We start from the raw sequence: 22,268 nt of genomic DNA, 5'->3' as shown, positions 1-22,268 counted from the left end.
CTTCTTTGAGTCCTTTTCAAATCTAAAATCTCGGTCTAGGGGAGCCCACTAAATACTGAATTTAGTGGGCGTTTTAGGGGGAGCCTGGTAGTGTCCAATGGGGCACTTACCCTTGGGTGGCTACACCCACTATAGTGACCACTTCCTGTGGGGAGGGTCACTTCCCTAAACCTCATTGGCTGTTTTTCTCCATTCCAAGATGGAGGAATCTGAATCTGAGGGTCCACTTCGCATGCAAGCCCCTAGGGGTGGTGCATGCTCAGCGAGGCCACTCCTCCGACCCTTTGTCTGTTTTCCCACCTTTGCTCCCGCCAAAAGTGGCGTTTTGCAAAGGTGGAAGCCCTCTGCTGCTAGAAGCAGGCCTGGAGGCTCGAGTTTCAGGGGGTGTAGCCCTTTGAAGCTCACTGCCAAGGTGTTGCACATTACTGAGGTGGGGGTGTTAGCTCCTCCACCCAGGAAGGGCATTGTGTTACAAACGAGAGAGCCAGGGCTCTCCCCCAGGTTTGTATATTGGCTGTCTGGAGTGGCAGCTGGATGGAACCAGCCAGCAACTATACTACTTAGGGTTAGCGTTTGCAGGGGGCACCTCTAAGGTGGCCCCTGGTTACATTTAAGGTTAAATCCAATACTGGTATCAGTTTGGATTTAACATACTGAGTTGTTTGATACCAAACAACCCAGGGCACAGACTGGCCATTATGTAGCTGGGGAACTTGTGTTTGACCAGTGCCCAGTACATACATTAAAATGTCTGCTCTGTTCACTCACTATGTCCCAGGTTTGGCAAGGACACAGTGGAGGCATATTGCTCATGCAACTATGCCCCCACATATAGTATGGTGCACCCTGCCTTAGGGCTGGAAGGCCTGCTAGAGGGGTGAATTACCCATTACATGTGCAGTGTACAGTGCACAGGGCTCACAGAGAGTGTGCCATGTCAGGTTTATCCTTTTAGGGTTGCCCCAATACACTCAGCCTGCAATGGCAATGGTGGGTGCATCTGGGCGCATGGCCCTTTGAGGTGGCACAATCAGTTCTGCTGCTCCCAGGGGCCTACTCTTAACATCTATTGCCCTGGGTACTGGGGTACCAATTTACTAGGAACTTACAGGGGTATTTAAGAGTATCACAACAGTTTTAGGGAAAGAGCTCTGGCCCAGGGAACCTGTTCAGCAGGGGTCCGGGGCACTACCAACTTCTAGAACACATCAACATCAGGCACAAAGTGGGGGCTAACATGCAAGAAGAGGCCTTCTCTCACAGGCACCAACTATTAAAAAATAGTCAATCCGAGACTGGTGCCTGTATTTTTTATTATTATAGGTGTATCCTTTCTCATGCCCCATCTTCTCTCTCCACATATCATATAACCCAAATTGGGACATCATTATTCGCACCTGAGCTTGCATCTTCTCATTAACTCTCAACCTACTATGTGAGGACCTATCCAGTTCATAATTTAGTACAACTTTAAAATCCCCGGTCCAAATTATAGGGTCCCAGTATTTCAATAACAGATGAGACACCTCTGTCAATGGGGTTATCTCATCTCCATTAGGTCCCTGATATCCCACCAATGTAAAAGCACAATCATATACCATCAATTTCCCCACAACCCACCTCCCAGATTTATCTACTGGGCCCTAAACAAAGGTTATATTGATATTTTGTAGTAAAATAGCCACCCTTTTACTACCCCCATTTATAATTAGAACTTGTGACCCGTTGTACCCATCTACATGGTTGAAATATCTCCAAACATTCTTGCCTGGAAAGATGTGTTTCCTGCAAAATCACCACATCAGCTGGAACATCTTTCAGATACTGCAGCAATCTCTTTTGTCTACACTTCACCCGCAGACCATTAATATTCCAGGACAGGAATTTCAACTCTTTTACCGTCATCCCTCCCAGTTAAACTTCCACCCACTCTTTGCATCTCTTTTCAACCCCCTCTCCCTCCACCCTAAGGACCTTTCCCCATTTTCTCCTTCTTTACTTCCCCACCAGTGCACCCCATCGCCTCCCCCGCCCCATCCCATGAACATGGTGGCTGGCTGAGGTGGCGGTCGCAGAGGGCTCCGCGTACCTGGAGACAGAAGAAAGATATTATTAGATGACTTACCGGAGGCCAGGGGTGCACAACGAGATTCGCGGTCGGAGATGCGGCAATGGTTTGGAGGCATAAAGAATTGCGGGGAGGGCTTTGGAGGAGATGTGCGGCATCTGCGACTCAAGGCAAGCCGCATCATTGTTGAGAGCAGCAGCGGACGTTCACCGAAGGAGAGAGGCGGCGGCAAAAATCTCGTTCCGGGGCAAAGGTGGCAGAGGTAGCACTAGCTCGAGAGGAGGCAGCCTGGAAGAAGCAGGTGGAGTGCTTTCCTTGCGGACGGCAGTAGAAGGTACACAAGGAACTCAGAGAGGGGTAAATTACATTGTGGCATTATCAGGGGGGGTGCTCCATTTTTTACCCCGTGTTTGTTGGAGGGAAGGACAGAGGGGCTGCCTCTTCCCAAAAAAGGAGGAAAAGTGGCATCTAGCAGCTGCAGTAGTGGATCAGCTTGTTCTTTGCGGAGTGCCAGAAAAGCAAGAAAGAGCACTACAGATGAAGGGGGTTATTCCAACTTTGGAGGAGGTGGTAATCCGTCCCAAATGTGACGGATTTACCACCAGCCGTATTACGAGTTCCATAGGATATAATGGACTCGTAATACGGCTGGTGGTATATCCGTCACTTTACCGTCACTTTTGGGACGGATTACCACTTCCTCCAAAGTTGGAATAACCCCCGAAGTGTGTAAAGAGACTGTTCAGACTCAGACTACAGTCGGCAATAAGGAAGCACAAATTTGTTATAATAAAAGGAAGACCGTTTTGAATAATCTAGGAACTGTAGCTGGTAGGAAAGCAAGGATTACTCCATCTTTAAGAACCTACTTTAGAGTGTTACCGGAAACGCCAAAAATGCCCGCCAGTGAGGGGAGTGTACAGTTTGAGCAAGAAACTACCCCCGGCTAAGAGGGAGGAGGAGAAGATGCCCCCAGTAGCTGTGGACATGATTGTTCCGGGAGATAATTTGATATGGGCACAGCCTAGTTGTCCTGTAGAATGCCCGCAAAACCAAGAAACCCCGGGAAGAGGACAGGAGGGTAAAGGGGATGTACAATTTTTGCACAAAACAGGTCCTTTGGAAGGGAAGGACCCTGACGACTCTTTTTCCCATTCTGTTACTGGCGTGTTGAAAGCATTATCAATGGAATTAAAGGGGGGTTTTGAGACCTCTAAAAGTAATCAGGCTGAGATCAGGAGTCTTTGTGAGGATCGCAGTAGAAAAATTGATGATTTGGCAGGCACAACAGCTGCTTTAGAGGAAGAAGTTGGTGACTTTAGGGCTGCAGTGAAGGAAAGCAAAGAAAAGGTTAAAAGTTTTAAAGCAGGAGAGGCCGGGGTAATGGCTAGGATGGAGTCCTTGGAAAATAATCAAAGGCGGAACAACTTGAGGTTCCCCGAGGGATTGGAAGGAGATGACTTGAAGGGGCTGGTAGTATGCCTAATAAAACAAGAAGTAAATTTTGAGGATATGGAAGTTCATATTGTTAAAGATATTCAAAGAGTTCATAGGGTCCCAGCAAAAATGCCCTCTAATAGAGATAAGCCAAGGAAGATCCTGGTTTATTCTCATACATTTGCAGTTAAAGAACGCATTCTGACACTAACACTGAAGAAGAAACTATTGTCGTGAATAGGGTCCCTTTTGAGATTAGATCTGATCTGGCATCTATCACTTTAAACAAACAATAGGAGCTGGGGAAAAGAATTGATGTATTAAAAAAGTTGGGGGCAGCAGCCCAATTAAGGTAACCCGCATCCCTTAGGGTAATGGCGAATAATAAAACGTACAATTTTAATGACTGGTGTGAGAAGATGATCTGATTAAGAATTTAGAGAAGGGTAAGCGTTGGGTGGAGTCTCCCTCTTCTAGCTCAGATTAGTCATGTACTGGAAAAGGCAGTCTCTAGGTCCGGTGCGGCGACCTCCTAAAAGGCAGAAGAGCCGGATTAGGAAGATCGGGTGGGTTCTCCTGGGCTTGGAAGTGTCTTGTTCTTTGTGTACATTCAGCCGTGGAGAGTGGTTTGTTGTCTCTCACAGGCGTGTGTGAGCTGATCTTTCAGGTTTGTGACTTGGCAGCCTCGAGGGGCAGAAGTCTGCAGATCTTTTAAGCCTGGTGTTGACACATGTTGGAAGTTCTCCTGGTGCTGCTCTGCTGCTGCCTGGTCTGTACAGAGGGGAAGGTTTGCTCAGCTTTACTTTGGCACAACTTGGTACCGGTGCAGCATTTTGTAAGGAGGAGTTTGAATGCCCAGCAAAGCCAGATGTGGGAGAGGCCTGTACCTGTGTCATGTCTTCAGGGGCACAACATCCAGTGTGGACAGGGAGATAAAGGTGTCTGTGGTGTTGTGTCTGCACAGGTTGTCATTGTCAGAAGGTGACTGGACTCCTGACGTGTTCACACAGTCTGTGCTCTATAGCGGCTTGAAGGTCTTCTTGTTTGCAAGTTGGCACTTCCTGCTTCAAAAGATGTTAGATTGTATTTTTGGTGTCATGTTGGCAGAGCCTTGAATAGGTGGTGGTTTTACCTTATCCTGATATTGTTTTGACACAGCCTGGTGTGGATGGTGGTTTAACCTTATCCTGATATAGGGGGTTATTACAACTTTGGAGGAGGTGTTAATCCGTCCCAAAAGTGACGGTAAAGTGACGGATATACCACCAGCCGTATTACGAGTCCATTATATCCTATGGAACTCGTAATACGGCTGGTGGTATATCCGTCACATTTGGGACGGATTAACACCTCTTCCAAAGTTGTAATAACCCCCATTGTGTTGATTCAGCCTGATGTGGGTGACAGTTTAACAGTATTCTGATAATGCCCCTCATTCCAACCGTGGCGGGCGGCGGTCGCCGCCCGCCTGGCTGGAACCGCCATATGGCTGCTCTGCGGTCGAAAGACCGCTGGGGCCATTCTGACTTTCCCGCTGGGCGCTAGCCAAAATAGCGCCCGCCGGCCCAGCGGGAAAGAGGCCTGCAACACTGAAGCCGGCTCCGAATGGAGCCGGCGGTGTTGCAGGTGTGCGACGGGTGCAGTTGCACCCGTCGCGCTTTTCACTGTCTGCTAGGCAGACAGTGAAAAGCATACTGGGGCCCTGTTAGGGGGCCCCTGCACTGCCCATGCCAGTGGCATGGGCAGTGCAGGGGCCCCCAGGGGCCCCAGGACACCCGTTCCCGCCAGCCTGTTCCTGGCGGTAAAAACCGCCAGAAACAGGCTGGCGGGAAGGGGGTCAGAATCCCCATGGCGGCGCTGCTTGCAGCGCCGCCATGGAGGATTCGCCCAGCCGGGGGAAATCCGGCAGGAAACCGCCGGACCCGGTTTTCCGACCGCGGCTTTACAGCTGCGTTCGGAATGGGCAATGAAGCACCGCCAGCCTGTTGGCGGTGCTTCAGTCGTCCGTGGCCCTGGCGGTCTTGGACCGCCAGGGTCAGAATGAGGCCCAATGTCTTGAAACAGCCTGTTGTGGGCGGTGGTTTAACATTATTCTTATATTGTGTTGATACACCCTGGTGTGGGTGGTGGTTATCAGTATCCTGATAGAGGGCCTGATTACAACTTTGGAGGAGGTGTTAATCCGTCCCAAAAGTGACGGTAAAGTGACGGATATACCACCAGCCATATTACGAGTTCCATAGGATATAATGGACTCGTAATACGACTGGTAGTATATCCGTCACTTTACCGTTACTTTTGGGACGGATTAACACCTCCTCCAAAGTTGTAATCAGGCCCATTGTGTTGATAAACCCTGGTGTGGGTGGTGGTTTAACCTTATCCTTATATTGTGTTGATACACCCTAGTGTGGATGGTGGTTTAACCTTCTACTTATATTGTGTTGATACAGCCTGGTGTGGGTGGTGGTTTAACCTTATCCTGATATTGTGTTGACACAGCTTGGTGTGGGTGGTGGTTTAACCTTATCCTTATATTGTGTTGACACAGCTTGGTGTGGGTGGTGGTTTAACCTTATCCTTATATTGTGTTGATACAGCCTGGTGTGGGTGGTGGTTTAATCTTATCCTTATATTGTGTTGATACACCCTGGTGTGGATGGTGGTTTAACCTTCTACTTATATTGTGTTGATACACCCTAGTGTGGGTGGTGGTTTAACCTTATCCTAATATTGTGTTGACGCAGCCTGGTGTGGCATGGGCAGTGCAGGGGCCCCCAGGGGCCCCAGGACACCCGTTCCCACCAGCCTTTTCCTGGCGGTAAAAACCGCCAGAAACAGGCTGGCGGGAAGGGGGTCAGAATCCCCATGGCGGCGCTGCTTGCAGCGCCGCCATGGAGGATTCGCCCAGCCGGGGAAAATCCGGTGGGAAACCGCCGGACCCGGTTTTCCGACCACAGCTTTACAGCTGCGTTCGGAATGGGCAAAGAACCACCGCCAGCCTGTTGGCGGTGCTTCAGTCGTCCGTGGCCCCCAGGGTCAGAATGAGGCCCAATGTCTTGAAACAGCCTGGTGTGGGCGGTGGTTTAACATTATTCTTATATTGTGTTGATACACCCTGGTGTGGGTGGTGGTTATCAGTATCCTGATATTGGGCCTGATTACAACTTTGGAGGAGGTGTTAATCCATCCCAAAAGTGACGGTAAAGTGACGGATATACCACCAGCCGTATTACGAGTTCCATAGGATATAATGGACTCGTAATACGACTGGTGGTATATCCGTCACTTTACCGTTACTTTTGGGACGGATTAACACCTCGTCCAAAGTTGTAATCAGGCCCATTGTGTTGATAAACCCTGGTGTGGGTGGTGGTTTAACCTTATCCTTATATTGTGTTGATACACCCTAGTGTGGATGGTGGTTTAACCTTCTACTTATATTGTGTTGATACAGCCTGGTGTGGGTGGTGGTTTAACCTTATCCTGATATTGTGTTGACACAGCTTGGTGTGGGTGGTGGTTTAACCTTATCCTTATATTGTGTTGATACAGCCTGGTGTGGGTGGTAGTTTAACCTTATCCCGATATTGTGTTGACACAGCCTGGTGTGGGTGGTGGTTTAACCTTATCCTTATATTGTGTTGATACACCCTAGTGTGGATGGTGCTTTAACCTTATCCTTATATTGTGTTGATAGAGCCTGGTGTGGGTGGTGTTTTAACCTTATTCTGATATTGTGTTGCACAGCTTGGTGTGGGTGGTGGTTTAACTTTATCCTTATTTTGTGTTGATACACCCTGGTGTGGATGGTGGTTTAACCTTATCCTTATATTGTGTTGATACAGCCTGGTGTGGGTGGTGGTTTAACCTTATCCTTATATTGTGTTGATACACCCTGGTGTGGATGGTGGTTTAACCTTCTACTTATATTGTGTTGATACACCCTAGTGTGGGTGGTGGTTTAACCTTATCCTAATATTGTGTTGACGCAGCCTGGTGTGGGTGGTGGTTTAACCTTATCCTTATATTGTGTTGATACACCCTAGTGTGGATGGTGGTTTAACCTTATACTTATATTGTGTTGATACAGCCTGGTGTGGACGGCATCGTTTGAAGGGCTCCCTGGTGTTATCCTGCACACCGTGGTGTGGTAGTGTGTGTAAGGCCCCACCTTCTGGAAGATATGGCGACCCTCATTAAGGTTGTGGCCACCATCTTTGCTGTTGTCACCGTGTTCGTGATGGGAATCATCATTGGGAAGTTTGCTATTGCTCCTGACCTCCCTGACTGGATGCAACAGATGAGTCAGGACGGGGACCCAAAATACAGCAAAAGGCTCCTGGAGGAGATCAAGGCCGAGAACATTGACAAGAACCTCCAGTAAGTGGCCCACTCGGAGACTGTAGGAAAGTACCATCTTGCCTGGCATGTTACCCCCATTTTTTCACTGTATATATGTTGTTTTAGTTGTATGTGTCACTGGGACCCTGTTCTCCAGGGCCCCAGTGGTCATAAGTGTGCCTGAATGTGTTACCTGTGTAGTGACTAACTGTCTCACTGAGGCTCTGCTAATCAGAACCTCAGTGGTTATGCTCTCTCATTTCTTTCAAATTGTCACTGACAGGCTAGTGACCAATTTTACCAATTTACATTGGCTTACTGGAACACCCTTATAATTCCCTAGTATATGGTACTGAGGTACCCAGGGTATTGGGGTTCCAGGAGATCCCTATGGGCTGCAGCATTTCTTTTGCCACCCATAGGGAGCTCTGACAATTCTTACACAGGCCTGCCACTGCAGCCTGAGTGAAATAACGCACACGTTATTTCACAGCCATTTTACACTGCACTTAAGTAACTTATAAGTCACCTATATGTCTAACCTTTACATGGTAAAGGTTGGGTGCTAAGTTACTTAGTGTGAGGGCACTAGCCAAGGTGCCCCCACATTGTTCAGGGCCAATTCCCCGGACTTTGTGAGTGCGGGGACACCATTATACGCGTGCACTACATATAGGTCACTACCTATATGTAGCTTCACAATGGTAACTCCGAATATGGCCATGTAATATGTCTATGATCATGGAATTGCCCCCTCTATACCATCCTGGCATAGTTGGCACAATCCCATGATCCCAGTGGTCTGTAGCACAGACCCTGGTACTGCCAAACTGCCTTTCCCGGGGTTTCACTGCAGCTGCTGCTGCTGCCAACCCCTCAGACAGGCATCTGCCCTCCTGGGGTCCAGCCAGGCCTGGCCCAGGATGGCAGAACAAAGGACTTCCTCTGAGAGAGGGTGTTACACCCTCTCCCTTTGGAAAATGGTGTGAAGGCAGGGGAGGAGTAGCCTCCCCCAGCCTCTGGAAATGCTTTCTTGGGCACAGATGTGCCCAATTCTGCATAAGCCAGTCTACACCGGTTCAGGGACCCCTTAGCCCTGCTCTGGCGCGAAACTGGACAAAGGAAAGGGGAGTGACCACTCCCCTGACCTGTACCTCCCCTGGGAGGTGCCCAGAGCTCCTCCAGTGTGCTCCAGACCTCTGCCATCTTGGAAACAGAGGTGCTGCTGGCACACTGGACTGCTCTGAGTGGCCAGTGCCACCAGGTGACGTCAGAGACTCCTTGTGATAGGCTCCTTCAGGTGTTGCTAGCCTATCCTCTCTCCTAGGTAGCCAAACCCTCTTTTCTGGCTATTTAGGGTCTCTGTCTCTTGGGATTCCTTAGATAACGAATGCAAGAGCTCATCCGAGTTCCTCTGCATCTCTCTCTTCACCTTCTGCCAAGGAATCGACAGCTGACCGCGCTGGAAGCCTGCAAACCTGCAACATAGTAGCAAAGACGACTACTGCAACTCTGTAACGCTGATCCTGCCGCCTTCTCGACTGTTTTCCTGGTGGTGCATGCTGTGGGGGTAGTCTGCCTCCTCTCTGCACTAGAAGCTCCGAAGAAATCTCCTGTGGGTCGACGGAATCGTCCCCCTGCAACCGCAGGCACCAAAAGCTGCATTACCGGTCCCTTGGGTCTCCTCTCAGCACGACGAGCGAGGTCCCTCGAATCCAGCAACTCTGTCCAAGTGACTCCCACAGTCCAGTGACTCTTCAGTCCAAGTTTGGTGGAGGTAAGTCCTTGCCTCACCTCGCTAGACTGCATTGCTGGGAACCGCGACTTTTGCAGCTACTCCGGCCCCTGTGCACTTCCGGCGGAAATCCTTCGTGCACAGCCAAGCCTGGGTCCACGGCACTCTAACCTGCATTGCACGACTTTCTAAGTTGGTCTCCGGCGACGTGGGACTCCTTTGTGCGACTTCGGGTGAGTACCGTTTCACACATCCTTGTAGTGCCTGTTTCTGGCACTTCTCTGGGTGCTACCTGCTGCTAAGAGGGCTGCTTGTCTTGCTCGACATCCCCTCTACCTCCTGGTCCAATTTGCGACCTCCTGGTCCCTCCTGGGCCACAGCAGCGTCCAAAAACGCTAACCGCACGATTTGCAGCTAGCAAGGCTTGTTGGCATTCTTTCGGCGGGAAAACACTTCTGCATGACTCTACAAGGCAAGGGGGATCTGTCCTCCAAAGGGAAAGTCTCTAGCCCTTTGCGTTCCTGCAGAAACCGCAGCTTCTTCAGTCCAGTCAAAGCTTCTTTGCACCCGCAGCTGGCATTTCCTGGGCATCTGCCCATCTCCGACTTGCTTGTGACTTTTGGACTTGGTCCCCTTGTTCCACAGGTATCCCAGATTGGAAATCCAGCGTTGTTGCATTGTTGGTTTGTGTCTTTCCTGCCTTATTCCCCTATCACGATTCTTGGTCCTTTGGGGAACTTTAGTGCACTTTGCACTCACTTTTCAGGGTCTTGGGGTGGGCTATTTTTCTAACCCTCACTATTTTCTAATAGTCCCAGCGACCCTCTACAAGGTCACATAGGTTTGGGGTCCATTTGTGGTTCGCATTCCACTTTTGGAGTATATGGTTTGTGTTGCCACTATCCCTATGTGTCCCCATTGCATCCTATTGTAACTATACATTGTTTGCACTGTTTTCTAAGACTATACTGCATATTTCTGGTATTGTGTATATATATCTTGTGTATATTTCCTATCCTCTCACTGAGGGTACACTCTGAGATACTTTGGCATATTGTCATAAAAATAAAGTACCTTTATTTTTAGTATAACTGTGTATTGTGTTTTCTTATGATATTGTGCATATGACACTAGGTGGTTCTGTAGTAGCTTCACACGTCTCCTAGTTCAGCCTAAGCTGCTCTGCTAAGCTACCATTATCTATCAGCCTAAGCTGCTAGACACCCTATACACTAATAAGGGATAACTGGGCCTGGTGCAAGGTGCAAGTACCCCTAGGTACTCACTACAAGCCAGTCCAGCCTCCTACATTGGTTGTGCAGCGGTGGGATAAGTGCTTTGAGACTACTTACCACTCTTGTCATTGTACTTTTCATAAGAGAAAAATATACAAAACAAGTTCAGTGTATATACACATTGCCAAAAAGTTTTGCATTTCCTCTTTTCACTCTTTTCTAAGTGCTGAAAAGTACTTCTAACTTTCTAAAAAGTTCTAAAAAGTTGAAAAAGTTTTTTTTCTCAGTCTTTCTGAAAGCTCTGACAAACTTTTTTCTCTTTTTCTATCACTTTAACTCTCTCTAAAAATGTCTGGCACAGGCCAAAATGTTGATCTGTCCAAACTTGCATATGATCACTTTAGCTGGAAAGGAGCAAGGAGTCTCTGCATAGAGAGAGGTTTGAGTGTAGGGAAGAATCCTTCCTTGGAATTGTTACTTAACATGCTTAGAGAACAAGATAAGGCAAGAAGTGCCCCATCTGTTGAAAAAGTAGCTAATGGTTCCCAATCTGATCCAGGGACTCCCCCAGGAAAAGATTCAGGAAAGAAACTTCCTAGCCTGCCCATTACTAGACAGTCTAGCATAGTTGGTAATGATGTTGGGTCACACCATACAAATAGTGTTGTCTCACATCATAGCAAAAGCATTTATTCTCACCACAGTGGTACTGATGTTTCTGTTAGCCAAGCTGTTAGGGTGCCCTCTGTAAGGGACAGGTCTCCTTCTGTCCATTCTCACCATACTTCTGTTTCAAGGCATGTCCCTCCCACCCACCCTGATGACAGATTGTTAGAAAGGGAGCTCAATAGATTGAGAGTGGAACAAACCAGACTGAAGCTCAAGAAGCAACAGCTGGATTTGGATAGACAGACTTTAGAAGTAGAGAAGGAGAGACAGAAACTGGGTTTAGAAACCCATGGTGGCAGCAGCAGTATTCCCCATAGTCATCCTGCAAAAGAGCCTGATTCCAGGAATCTGCATAAGATAGTTCCCCCTTATAAGGAGGGGGATGACATTAACAAGTGGTTTGCTGCACTTGAGAGGGCCTGTGCTGTACAGGATGTCCCTCAAAGGCAGTGGGCTGCTATCCTATGGCTATCATTTAGTGGAAAAGGTAGGGATAGGCTCCTTACTGTGAAAGAAAATGATGCTAATAATTTCCAAGTTCTTAAGAATGCACTCCTGGATGGTTATGGCTTAACCACTGAACAATACAGGATAAAGTTCTGAGAGACCAAAAAGGAGTCTTCACAAGACTGGGTTGATTTCATTGACCATTCAGTGAAGGCCTTGGAGGGGTGGTTACATGGCAGTAAAGTTACTGATTATGACAGCCTGTATAACTTGATCCTGAGAGAGCATATTCTTAATAATTGTGTGTCTGATTTATTGCACCAGTACTTGGTGGACTCTGATCTGACCTCTCCCCAAGAATTGGGAAAGAAGGCAGACAAATGGGTCAGAACAAGGGTGAACAGAAAAGTTCATACAGGGGGTGACAAAGATGGCAACAAGAAGAAGGATGGTAAGTCTTCAGACAAGGGTGGGGACAAATCTAAAGATGAGTCTTCATCAGGCCCACAAAAACACTCTGGTGGGGGTGGTGGGCCCAAATCCTCTTCTAATCAAAACAAGGAAAAGAAACCATGGTGCTATTTATGTAAAATAAAAGGCCATTGGACAACAGATCCCAGTTGTCCAAAGAAAAGCACCAAGCCTCCTACCACTACAACCCCTACTGCTACACCTAGTGTCCCTACTAATAGCAGTGGTGGTGGGAGCAAACCTACTAATAGCCAATCCAAGGGAGTAGCTGGGCTCACTATTGGTAACTTAGTTGGGGTTGGTCTTGTTAGGGAGACCACAGAGGCTGTGTTAGTCTCTGAGGGGGCTATTGATTTAGCCACCTTAGTTGCTTGTCCCCTTAATAGGGATAAGTACAAGCAGCTACCCCTAATAAATGGTGTTGAGGTTCAGGCCTACAGGGACACTGGAGCCAGTGTGACTATGGTCATAGAGAAACTGGTCCACCCTGAACAACACCTACTTGGTCACCAGTACCAAGTAACCGATGCTCACAACAACACACTTAGCCACCCCATGGCTGTTGTAAATCTCAACTGGGGGGGGGTTACTGGTCCAAAGAAAGTTGTGGTAGCTTCAGATTTACCTGTAGACTGTCTATTAGGGAATGATTTGGAGACATCAGCTTGGTCAGATGTGGAGTTGGAGGCCCATGCAGCAATGCTGGGCATCCCAGGGCATATTTTTGCTTTGACAAGGGCTCAGGCCAAAAAGCAAAAAGTACAGGGAAGCTTGGATCCTGGAACAATGGACCAAGTGCTCCCTAAAGCTAGGGCTAGTAGAAGCAAACCGCTTCCTACTATCCCTCCCTCTACAGTGGATTCAACTTCTGAGGAAGAAGAATTCCCTCCCTGTGCAGAACCTACACCAGAGGAGCTTCAAGCAGACACTGCTGAGCTTTTGGGTGAAGGGGGGCTTGCCAGGGAGGAGCTGAGTGTGGCACAGCAAACCTGTCCCACATTAGAGGGTCTCAGACAGCAAGCTGTCAAACAGGCTAATGGGGATGTCAGTGACTCTCACAGAGTTTACTGGGAGGACAACCTCTTGTATACTGAGGCAAGGGATCCTAAACCTGGAACTGCCAGGAGATTAGTGATCCCTCAGGAGTACAGAAAGTTCCTCCTAACTCTTGCACACGACATTCCCCTAGCTGGGCACCTGGGTCAAATGAAAACTTGGGACAGATTGGTTCCATTGTTTGATTGGCCTAGGATGTCTGAGGACACAAAGGAATTTTGTAAGTCCTGTGAAACCTGTCAAGCCAGTGGCAAGACAGGTGGCACTCCAAAGGCACCCCTTATTCCACTGCCTGTGGTTGGGGTTCCCTTTGAAAGGGTAGGGGTTGACATAGTTGGCCCCCTTGACCCTCCTACTGCTTCAGGCAATAGGTTTATCTTGGTGGTAGTGGACCATGCCACAAGATATCCTGAAGCAATTCCTTTAAGGACCACTACAGCACCTGCAGTGGCAAAGGCCCTCCTAGGAATATTTTCTAGGGTGGGCTTCCCAAAGGAAGTAGTATCAGACAGAGGAAGCAATTTCATGTCTGCATACTTAAAGGCCATGTGGAAGGAGTGTGGTGTGACTTACAAGTTCACTACACCCTATCATCCACAAACAAATGGACTGGTGGAGAGATTTAATAAAACTCTCAAAGGCATGATTATGGGTCTCCCTGAAAAACTCCACAGGAGATGGGATATCCTGTTACCATGCCTCCTTTTTGCCTACAGGGAGGTACCCCAGAAAGGAGTGGGCTTCAGCCCCTTTGAACTTCTTTTTGGACACCCTGTTAGGGGTCCACTCACACTTGTAAAGGAGGGTTGGGAACAACCTTTAAAAGCTCCGAAGCAAGATATTGTGGATTATGTACTTGGCCTCAGATCAAGGATGGCTGAGTATATGAAAAAGGCCAGTAAAAACCTTCAGGCCAGCCAGGAGCTCCAGAAGCAATGGCATGATCAGAAGGCTGTTTTGGTTCAGTACCAACCAGGGCAGAAAGTGTGGGTCTTGGAGCCTGTGGCCCCAAGAGCACTCCAAGATAAGTGGAGTGGACCCCACATAATTGTTGAAAAGAAGGGTGAAGTCACCTATTTAGTTGACTTAGGCACTGCCAGGAGTCCCCTTAGGGTGCTCCATGTCAATCTCCTGAAACCCTACTATGACAGGGCTGATCTCACCCTGCTCATGGCAACTGATGAGGGACAGGAAGAAGACAGTGATCCTCTACCTGATCTCTTCTCTTCCACAGAACAAGATGCTCTTGTGGAAGGTGTAGTTTTGGCAGATTGTCTTACTGCTGAGCAGAAAGACCATTGCATAAATCTCCTAGATCAATTCTCTGAACTCTTCTCTACTGTGCCAGGTACCACTTCTTGGTGTGAGCACACTATAGATACTGGAGACAGTTTACCTGTCAAAAGTAAGATCTATAGGCAGCCTGACCATGTCAGGGACTGCATAAAGCAAGAGGTGCAGAAAATGTTAGAGCTGGGAGTGGTTGAGCACTCTGAAAGTCCATGGGCTTCTCCTGTGGTACTTGTACCAAAACCCCATTCCAAAGATGGAAAGAAGGAAATGCGGTTTTGTGTAGACTATAGAGGTCTCAACCTTGTAACCAAAACTGATGCTCACCCTATACCCAGGGCAGATGAGCTCATAGATACACTGGCATCTGCCAAGTATCTAAGCACTTTTGATTTGACTGCAGGGTATTGGCAGATCAAATTATCAGAAGATGCTAAACCTAAAACTGCATTTTCAACCATTGGAGGACATTACCAGTTCACAGTAATGCCTTTTGGATTGAAGAATGCACCTGCCACTTTTCAGAGGTTGGTGAACACAGTCCTGCAAGGGCTGGAAGCTTTCAGTGCAGCATATTTGGACGATATAGCTGTCTTTAGCTCCAGCTGGGATGATCACCTGGTCCACCTATGGAAAGTTTTGGAGGCCCTGCAAAAGGCAGGCCTCACTATCAAGGCTTCAAAGTGCCAGATAGGGCAGGGGAGGGTGGTTTATCTGGGACACCTTGTTGGTGTGGGAACAGATTGCACCACTACAGGGGAAAATCCAAACTATTATAGATTGGGTTCCCCCTACCACTCAGACTCAGACTCAGGTGAGAGCCTTCCTAGGCCTCACTGGGTATTACAGGAGGTTCATGAAAAACTCTGGCTCCATTGCAGCCCCTCTTAATGACCTCACATCCAAAAAGATGCCTAAAAAGGTATTGTGGACAGCTAACTGTCAGATAGCTTTTGAGGAGCTGAGGCAGGCCATGTGCTCTGCACCTGTCCTGAAAAGCCCTTGTTACTCTAAAAAATTCTATGTCCAGACTGATGCATTTGAATTAGGAGTAGGGGCAGTCCTATCACAACTTAATTCTGAGGGCCAGGATCAACCTGTTGCTTTTATTAGTAGGAGGTTGACCCCTAGAGAAAAGCGTTGGTCTGCCATTGAGAGGGAGGCCTTTGCTGTGGTCTGGGCTCTGAAGAAGTTGAGGCCATACCTGTTTGGCACTCACTTCATTGTTCGGACAGACCACAAACCTCTACTTTGGCTAAAACAAATGAAAGGTGAAAATCCTAAATTGTTGAGGTGGTCCATATCCCTACAGGGAATGGACTATACAGTGGAACATAGACCTGGGAGTAGCCACTCCAATGCAGATGGACTCTCCAGATATTTCCACTTAGACAATGAAGACTCATCAGGTCATGGCTAGTCTTATTGTCCTTCGTTTGGGGGGGGGTTGTGTAGGAAAGTACCATCTTGCCTGGCATGTTACCCCCATTTTTTCACTGTATATATGTTGTTTTAGTTGTATGTGTCACTGGGACCCTGTTCTCCAGGGCCCCAGTGCTCATAAGTGTGCCTGAATGTGTTACCTGTGTAGTGACTAACTGTCTCACTGAGGCTCTGCTAATCAGAACCTCAGTGGTTATGCTCTCTCATTTCTTTCAAATTGTCACTGACAGGCTAGTGACCAATTTTACCAATTTACATTGGCTTACTGGAACACCCTTATAATTCCCTAGTATATGGTACTGAGGTACCCAGGGTATTGGGGTTCCAGGAGATCCCTATGGGCTGCAGCATTTCTTTTGCCACCCATAGGGAGCTCTGACAATTCTTACACAGGCCTGCCACTGCAGCCTGAGTGAAATAACGCACACGTTATTTCACAGCCATTTTACACTGCACTTAAGTAACTTATAAGTCACCTATATGTCTAACCTTTACCCGGTAAAGGTTGGGTGCTAAGTTACTTAGTGTGAGGGCACCCTGGCGCTAGCCAAGGTGCCCCCACATTGTTCAGGGCCAATTCCCCGGACTTTGTGAGTGCGGGGACACCATTACACGCGTGCACTACATATAGGTCACTACCTATATGTAGCTTCACAATGGTAACTCCGAATATGGCCATGTAATATGTCTATGATCATGGAATTGCCCCCTCTATACCATCCTGGCATAGTTGGCACAATCCCATGATCCCAGTGGTCTGTAGCACAGACCCTGGTACTGCCAAACTGCCTTTCCCTGCATAGCAGACAGTGAAAATCATGGTGGGGCCCTGTTAGGGGGCCCCTGCACTGCCCATGCCAGAGGCATGGGCAGTGCAGGGGCCCCCAGGGGCCCACGACACCCGTTCCCGCCATCCTGTTCCTGGCGGGTTTTACCGCCAGGAACAGGCTGGCGGGAAGGGGGTCAGAATCCCCATGGCGGCGCTGCAAGCAGCGCCGCCATGGAGGATTCCCTGGGCCAGGGGAAAACCGGCGGGAAACCGCCAGTTCCCCTTTTCTGACCGCGGCTTTACCGCCGCGGTCAGAATAGCCCTGGAAGCACCGCCAGCCTGTTGGCGGTGCTTCCGTTGCCCTCCACCCTGGCGGTTTCAAACCGCCAGGGTCGGAATGAGGGCCACAGTCAGCAATTGTGAGGAGAGGCCTCTGTTTGCATGGTCAGCCCCCACTTTTTGCCTGATGTTTAATGTAGCCAAGAAGTTGTAGTGCCACAGCCCCCACTAATCAGGTTGCCTGGGCCAGAGCTCTTTCCCTAAAACTGTTATGATGAGTGGCACAATTAAAGACACCTTTAGCTACCAGTATACGTCCCTAGTAAATGGTACTTAGGTACCCAGGGCATGGGACACTAAGGGCAGGCCCCTGAGGGCAGCAGCACTGAATGTGCCACCCTCTAGGGTCATGCATTCCAGTACACCCAGCGCTGCCATTGCAGGCTGGGTGCCTTGATGCAAACCTAAAAAGTAAACTTGACATTGCACACTGCCTGCGTGCCCTGTCCACCATATACTGCATATATAACGGGCAAGAAACCCCTCTGGCAGGCCTTACAGCCCTAAGGCAGGGCACACTACTCTGTGAGGTGTAGGAAGCTGGTGTGTGCTGGGTACCTAAAGTACTTACACCTTATACCAGTTCCAGGTATCCCCTATTAGTATAGTGTAGGCAGTGCCTAGAAGCAAGGCTCTCTAGAGGTAGCTGTGGATGAGCAGCCAAAGCTTACCTAGGAGACATGCAAAGCTCATGCAAAACCACTGTAGTTACACAGCACTTACACACATGAAAGACAATACAGTACTCAGTGTTACAAAAATAAAGGCACTTCATTATGGGAACACAACACCAAAATTACTATAGAGGCAATACTCCCTTAGGAGGTAAGTAATACACAATATATATACACTAGTTGTCAGAAATAGGCACAAGAATAGTTAGAAAATAGTGCAAATAGTGTAAAATGCAATAGAGAATAGTGGACCTAGGGGGAGCACACACCATATACTAAAAAAATAGAATGCGAGAGTGTCATCCCCACCCAGGTAAGTGGAGTGTGTAGAAGGTCGCTGGGGTACCAGGAAAGTACAAAGGTAAGTACCACAACACCCCCAGCAACCAAGAAAGCAGGGGTAAATTACTAGAGTTTCCCTAGAACACCTACTTAGAAGAAAAGAAGAGGATTGACAAAACCAGGGATGACTGCAAGAAACCAATGGTGGATTCCTGAAGAGTAAGACCTGTGGAAAGAGGGGGCCAAGTCCAGAAGACAAAGCAGAGTCCAGTGGGGGCAGGAGCCCCAACCCTCCAAGCTGAGGATACAGGAGTTGGTCAATGGTGCAGAAGGAAAGTCAGCACTGCAGCTTTGGAGTTGAAGTTGAGTTCTTGGTGAATGCAGGTGATGTCCCATGCCGGAAGGAAGTTTGCAGTTGGGTTTGCGTATCTGGATTCCATCAACAAGCCTTGGCACAGGCAAATCTCGCAGTTGGCAGAAAGTGGTGCTGCCGGGGACCAGCAAGGTCCAAGAGGACTTAAACCAGGAGGGTGAGTCATAGGGGACCCTCAGCATCACAGAGAGCCCACAGAAGCACAGGCAGAACTCACAGGATGGGGACACAGAAGATGCAAAACAAGCCCATGCAGCACTACGAAAAGGAGTCCCACGCCGCAAGAGAGTCACTCAGGGAGGTGTGTGTCGCAGGTAGGAGTGCTGGGGGCTGGAGCTACATGAAGACTGAAGACCCCTTGGAAGAAGTGCTAACAAGCCTTGGCAGCTGCAAAGGACGCTGTGCACAGGGGTTCTGTCCTGCATGGAAAGGCAGGGCTTACCTCCACCCAAGTTGGACAGCTGGTAAAGAGGACCGTCTGAATCACTTCTGACTGCCACCCGTGTTGCAGGATCCACACAGCTCAGCAGGAGAGGGGATCAGCGCAGCCGATCATTGTTGCTGTTGGTGCCTGTAGATGCGGGGGAGTGACTCCTTCACTCCAAGGGAGATTCCTTCTTCTTTTCTGTGCAGACTGAAGGCGGGCTGTCCTCAGAGGATGCATGACCTGAGAAATGTTGCAAAAGTTGGAAGGAGACAGAAAAACAATGTTGCAAGCAAAGTCGTCGTCTTTGCAAAGCCTGGAGGCCCTCAGGGGCTTCTTGTAGAGTTGTCCAGCTGTCCAGCAGCTTCACAGTGATGATTGTCAGGTCCTGGGTGCAGCAGGGAGGGTTTGGCGCATTTTCCTAGGTGCAGAAGGTCCACAGTTCTTGATTTTCTTGGTGCTGGTCTTCTTTTGTCCATCAAATCTTATTTCCCTCTCTAGGGATGCCCACTAAATACTGTATTTAGTGGGCATTGTAGAGAGAACCTGGTAGTGATCAATGGGTCACCTAGCTTTGGGTAGCTACACCCACTAAAGTGACCACTTCTTGTGGAAAGGGTCACTTCCCTATCTCTGATTGGCTATTTTTCTGGAGGAACCTTAGGGGCGGTGCTGTGAGAAGGTAGCCTCTTTCTAGCCTTGTTACCCCCACTTTTGGCCTGTTTGTGAGTGTATGTCAGGGTGTTTGTCACTGTTTTCACTGTCTCACTGGGATCCTGATAGCCAGGCCTCAGTGCTCATAGTGAAAACACTATGTTTTCAGTATGGTTGTTATGTGTCACTGGGATCCTGCTGGTCAGGACCCCAGTGCTCATAGGTTTGTGGCCTATATGTATGTGTCACTGGGACCCTGTCACACAGGGCCCCAGTGCTCATAGGTGTGCATGTATATGTTCCCTGTGTGGTGCCTAACTGTCTCACTGAGGCTCTGCTAACCAGAACCTCAGTGGTTATGCTCTCTCATTACTTTCAAATTGTCACTAACAGGCTAGTGACCAATTTTACCAATTTACATTGGCTTACTGGAACACCCTTATAATTCCCTAGTATATGGTACTGAGGTACCCAGGGTATTGGGGTTCCAGGAGATCCCTATGGGCTGCAGCATTTTTTTTGCCACCCATAGGGAGCTCTGACAATTCTTACACAGGCCTGCCACTGCAGCCTGAGTGAAATAACGTCCACGTTATTTCACAGCCATTTTACACTGCACTTAAGTAACTTATAAGTCACCTATATGTCTAACCTTTACCTGGTAAAGGTTAGGTGCAAAGTTACTTAGTGTGAGGGCACCCTGGCACTAGCCAAGGTGCCCCCACATTGTTCAGAGCCAATTCACTGAACTTTGTGAGTGCGGGGACACCATTACACGCGTGCACTACATATAGGTCACTACCTATATGTAGCTTCACCATGGTAACTCCGAATATGGCCATGTAACATGTCTATGATCATGGAATTGCCCCCTCTATGCCACCCTGGCATTGTTGGTACAATTCCATGATCCCAGTGGTCTGTAGCACAGACCCTGGTACTGCCAGACTGCCCTTCCTGGGGTTTCTCTGCAGCTGCTGCTGCTGCCAACCCCTCAGACAGGCAGCTGCCCTCCTGGGGTCCAGCCAGGCCTGGCCCAGGATGGCAGAACAAAGAACTTCCTCTGAGAGAGGGTGTGACACCCTCTCCCTTTGGAAAATGGTGTGAAGGCAGGGGAGGAGTAGCCTCCCCCAGCCTCTGGAAATGCTTTGTTGGGCACAGATGTGCCCAATTCTGCATAAGCCAGTCTACACCGGTTCAGGGACCCCTTAGCCCCTGCTCTGGCGCGAAACTGGACAAAGGAAAGGGGAGTGACCACTCCCCTGACCTGCACCTCCCCTGGGAGGTGTCCAGAGCTCCTCCAGTGTGCTCCAGACCTCTGCCATCTTGGAAACAGAGGTGCTGCTGGCACACTGGACTGCTCTGAGTGGCCAGTGCCACCAGGTGACGTCAGAGACTCCTTGTGATAGGCTCCTTCAGGTGTTAGTAGCCTTTCCTCTCTCCTAGGTAGCCAAACCCTCTTTTCTGGCTATTTAGGGTCTCTGTCTCTGGGGAAACTTTAGATAACGAATGCATGAGCTCAGCCGAGTTCCTCTGCATCTCCCTCTTCACCTTCTGATAAGGAATCGACCGCTGACCGCGCTGGAAGCCTGCAAACCTGCAACATAGTAGCAAAGACGACTACTGCAACTCTGTAACGCTGATCCTGCCGCCTTCTCGACTGTTTTCCTGCTTGTGCATGCTGTGGGGGTAGTCTGCCTCCTCTCTGCACCAGAAGCTCCGAAGAAATCTCCCGTGGGTCGACGGAATCTTCCCCCTGCAACCGCAGGCACCAAAAAGCTGCATCTCCGGTCCCTTGGGTCTCCTCTCAGCACGACGAGCGAGGTCCCTTGAATCCAGCGACACCGTCCAAGTGACCCCCACAGTCCAGTGACTCTTCAGCCCAAGTTTGGTGGAGGTAAGTCCTTGCCTCACCTCGCTGGGCTGCATTGCTGGGAACCGCGACTTTGCAAGCTTCTCCGGCCCCTGTGCACTTCCGGCGGAAATCCTTCGTGCACAGCCAAGCCTGGGTCCACGGCACTCTAACCTGCATTGCACGACTTTCTAAGTTGGTCTCCGGCGACGTGGGACTCCTTTGTGCAACTTCGGCGAGCACCGTTTCACGCATCCTTGTAGTGCCTGTTTCTGGCACTTCTCCGGGTGCTACCTGCTTCAGTGAGGGCTCTTTGTCTTGCTCGACGTCCCCTCTCTCTGCAGGTCCAATTTGCGACCTCCTGGTCCCTCCTGGGCCCCAGCAGCGTCCAAAAACGCCAAACGCACGATTTGCGTGTAGCAAGGCTTGTTGGCGTCCATCCGGCGGGAAAACACTTCTGCACGACTCTCCAAGGCGTGGGGGATCCATCCTCCAAAGGGGAAGTCTCTAGCCCTTGTCGTTCCTGCAGTATTCACAGTTCTTCAGCCTAGTAAGAGCTTCTTTGCACCAACCGCTGGCATTTCTTGGGCATCTGCCCATCTCCGAGCTGCTTGTAACTTTTGGACTTGGTCCCCTTGTTCCACAGGTACCCTCAGTCAGGAATCCATCGTTGTTGCATTGCTGATTTGTGTTTTCCTTGCATTTT

At 49.1% G+C, this 22,268-nt stretch overlaps 1 protein-coding gene across 2 annotated transcripts in view; it reads left to right on the top strand.

Moving 5' to 3' along the window:
* Positions 1-22,268, top strand: part of LOC138260535 (glutamate carboxypeptidase 2-like) — a 350,295-nt gene that overhangs the window by 22,956 nt on the left and 305,071 nt on the right. For both annotated transcript variants that reach the window (XM_069209149.1, XM_069209150.1), the window contains exon 2: positions 7,599-7,888. In XM_069209149.1, coding sequence (XP_069065250.1) covers positions 7,692-7,888 — 197 coding nt within the window. In that variant the 5' untranslated portion in view covers positions 7,599-7,691. The remainder of the gene's footprint in view (positions 1-7,598; positions 7,889-22,268) is intronic.

This window comes from Pleurodeles waltl, chromosome 9 (assembly GCF_031143425.1).
Source record: "Pleurodeles waltl isolate 20211129_DDA chromosome 9, aPleWal1.hap1.20221129, whole genome shotgun sequence".
Taxonomy (NCBI): domain Eukaryota; kingdom Metazoa; phylum Chordata; class Amphibia; order Caudata; family Salamandridae; genus Pleurodeles; species Pleurodeles waltl.
This window is presented reverse-complemented; position numbering and strand designations above follow the sequence as displayed.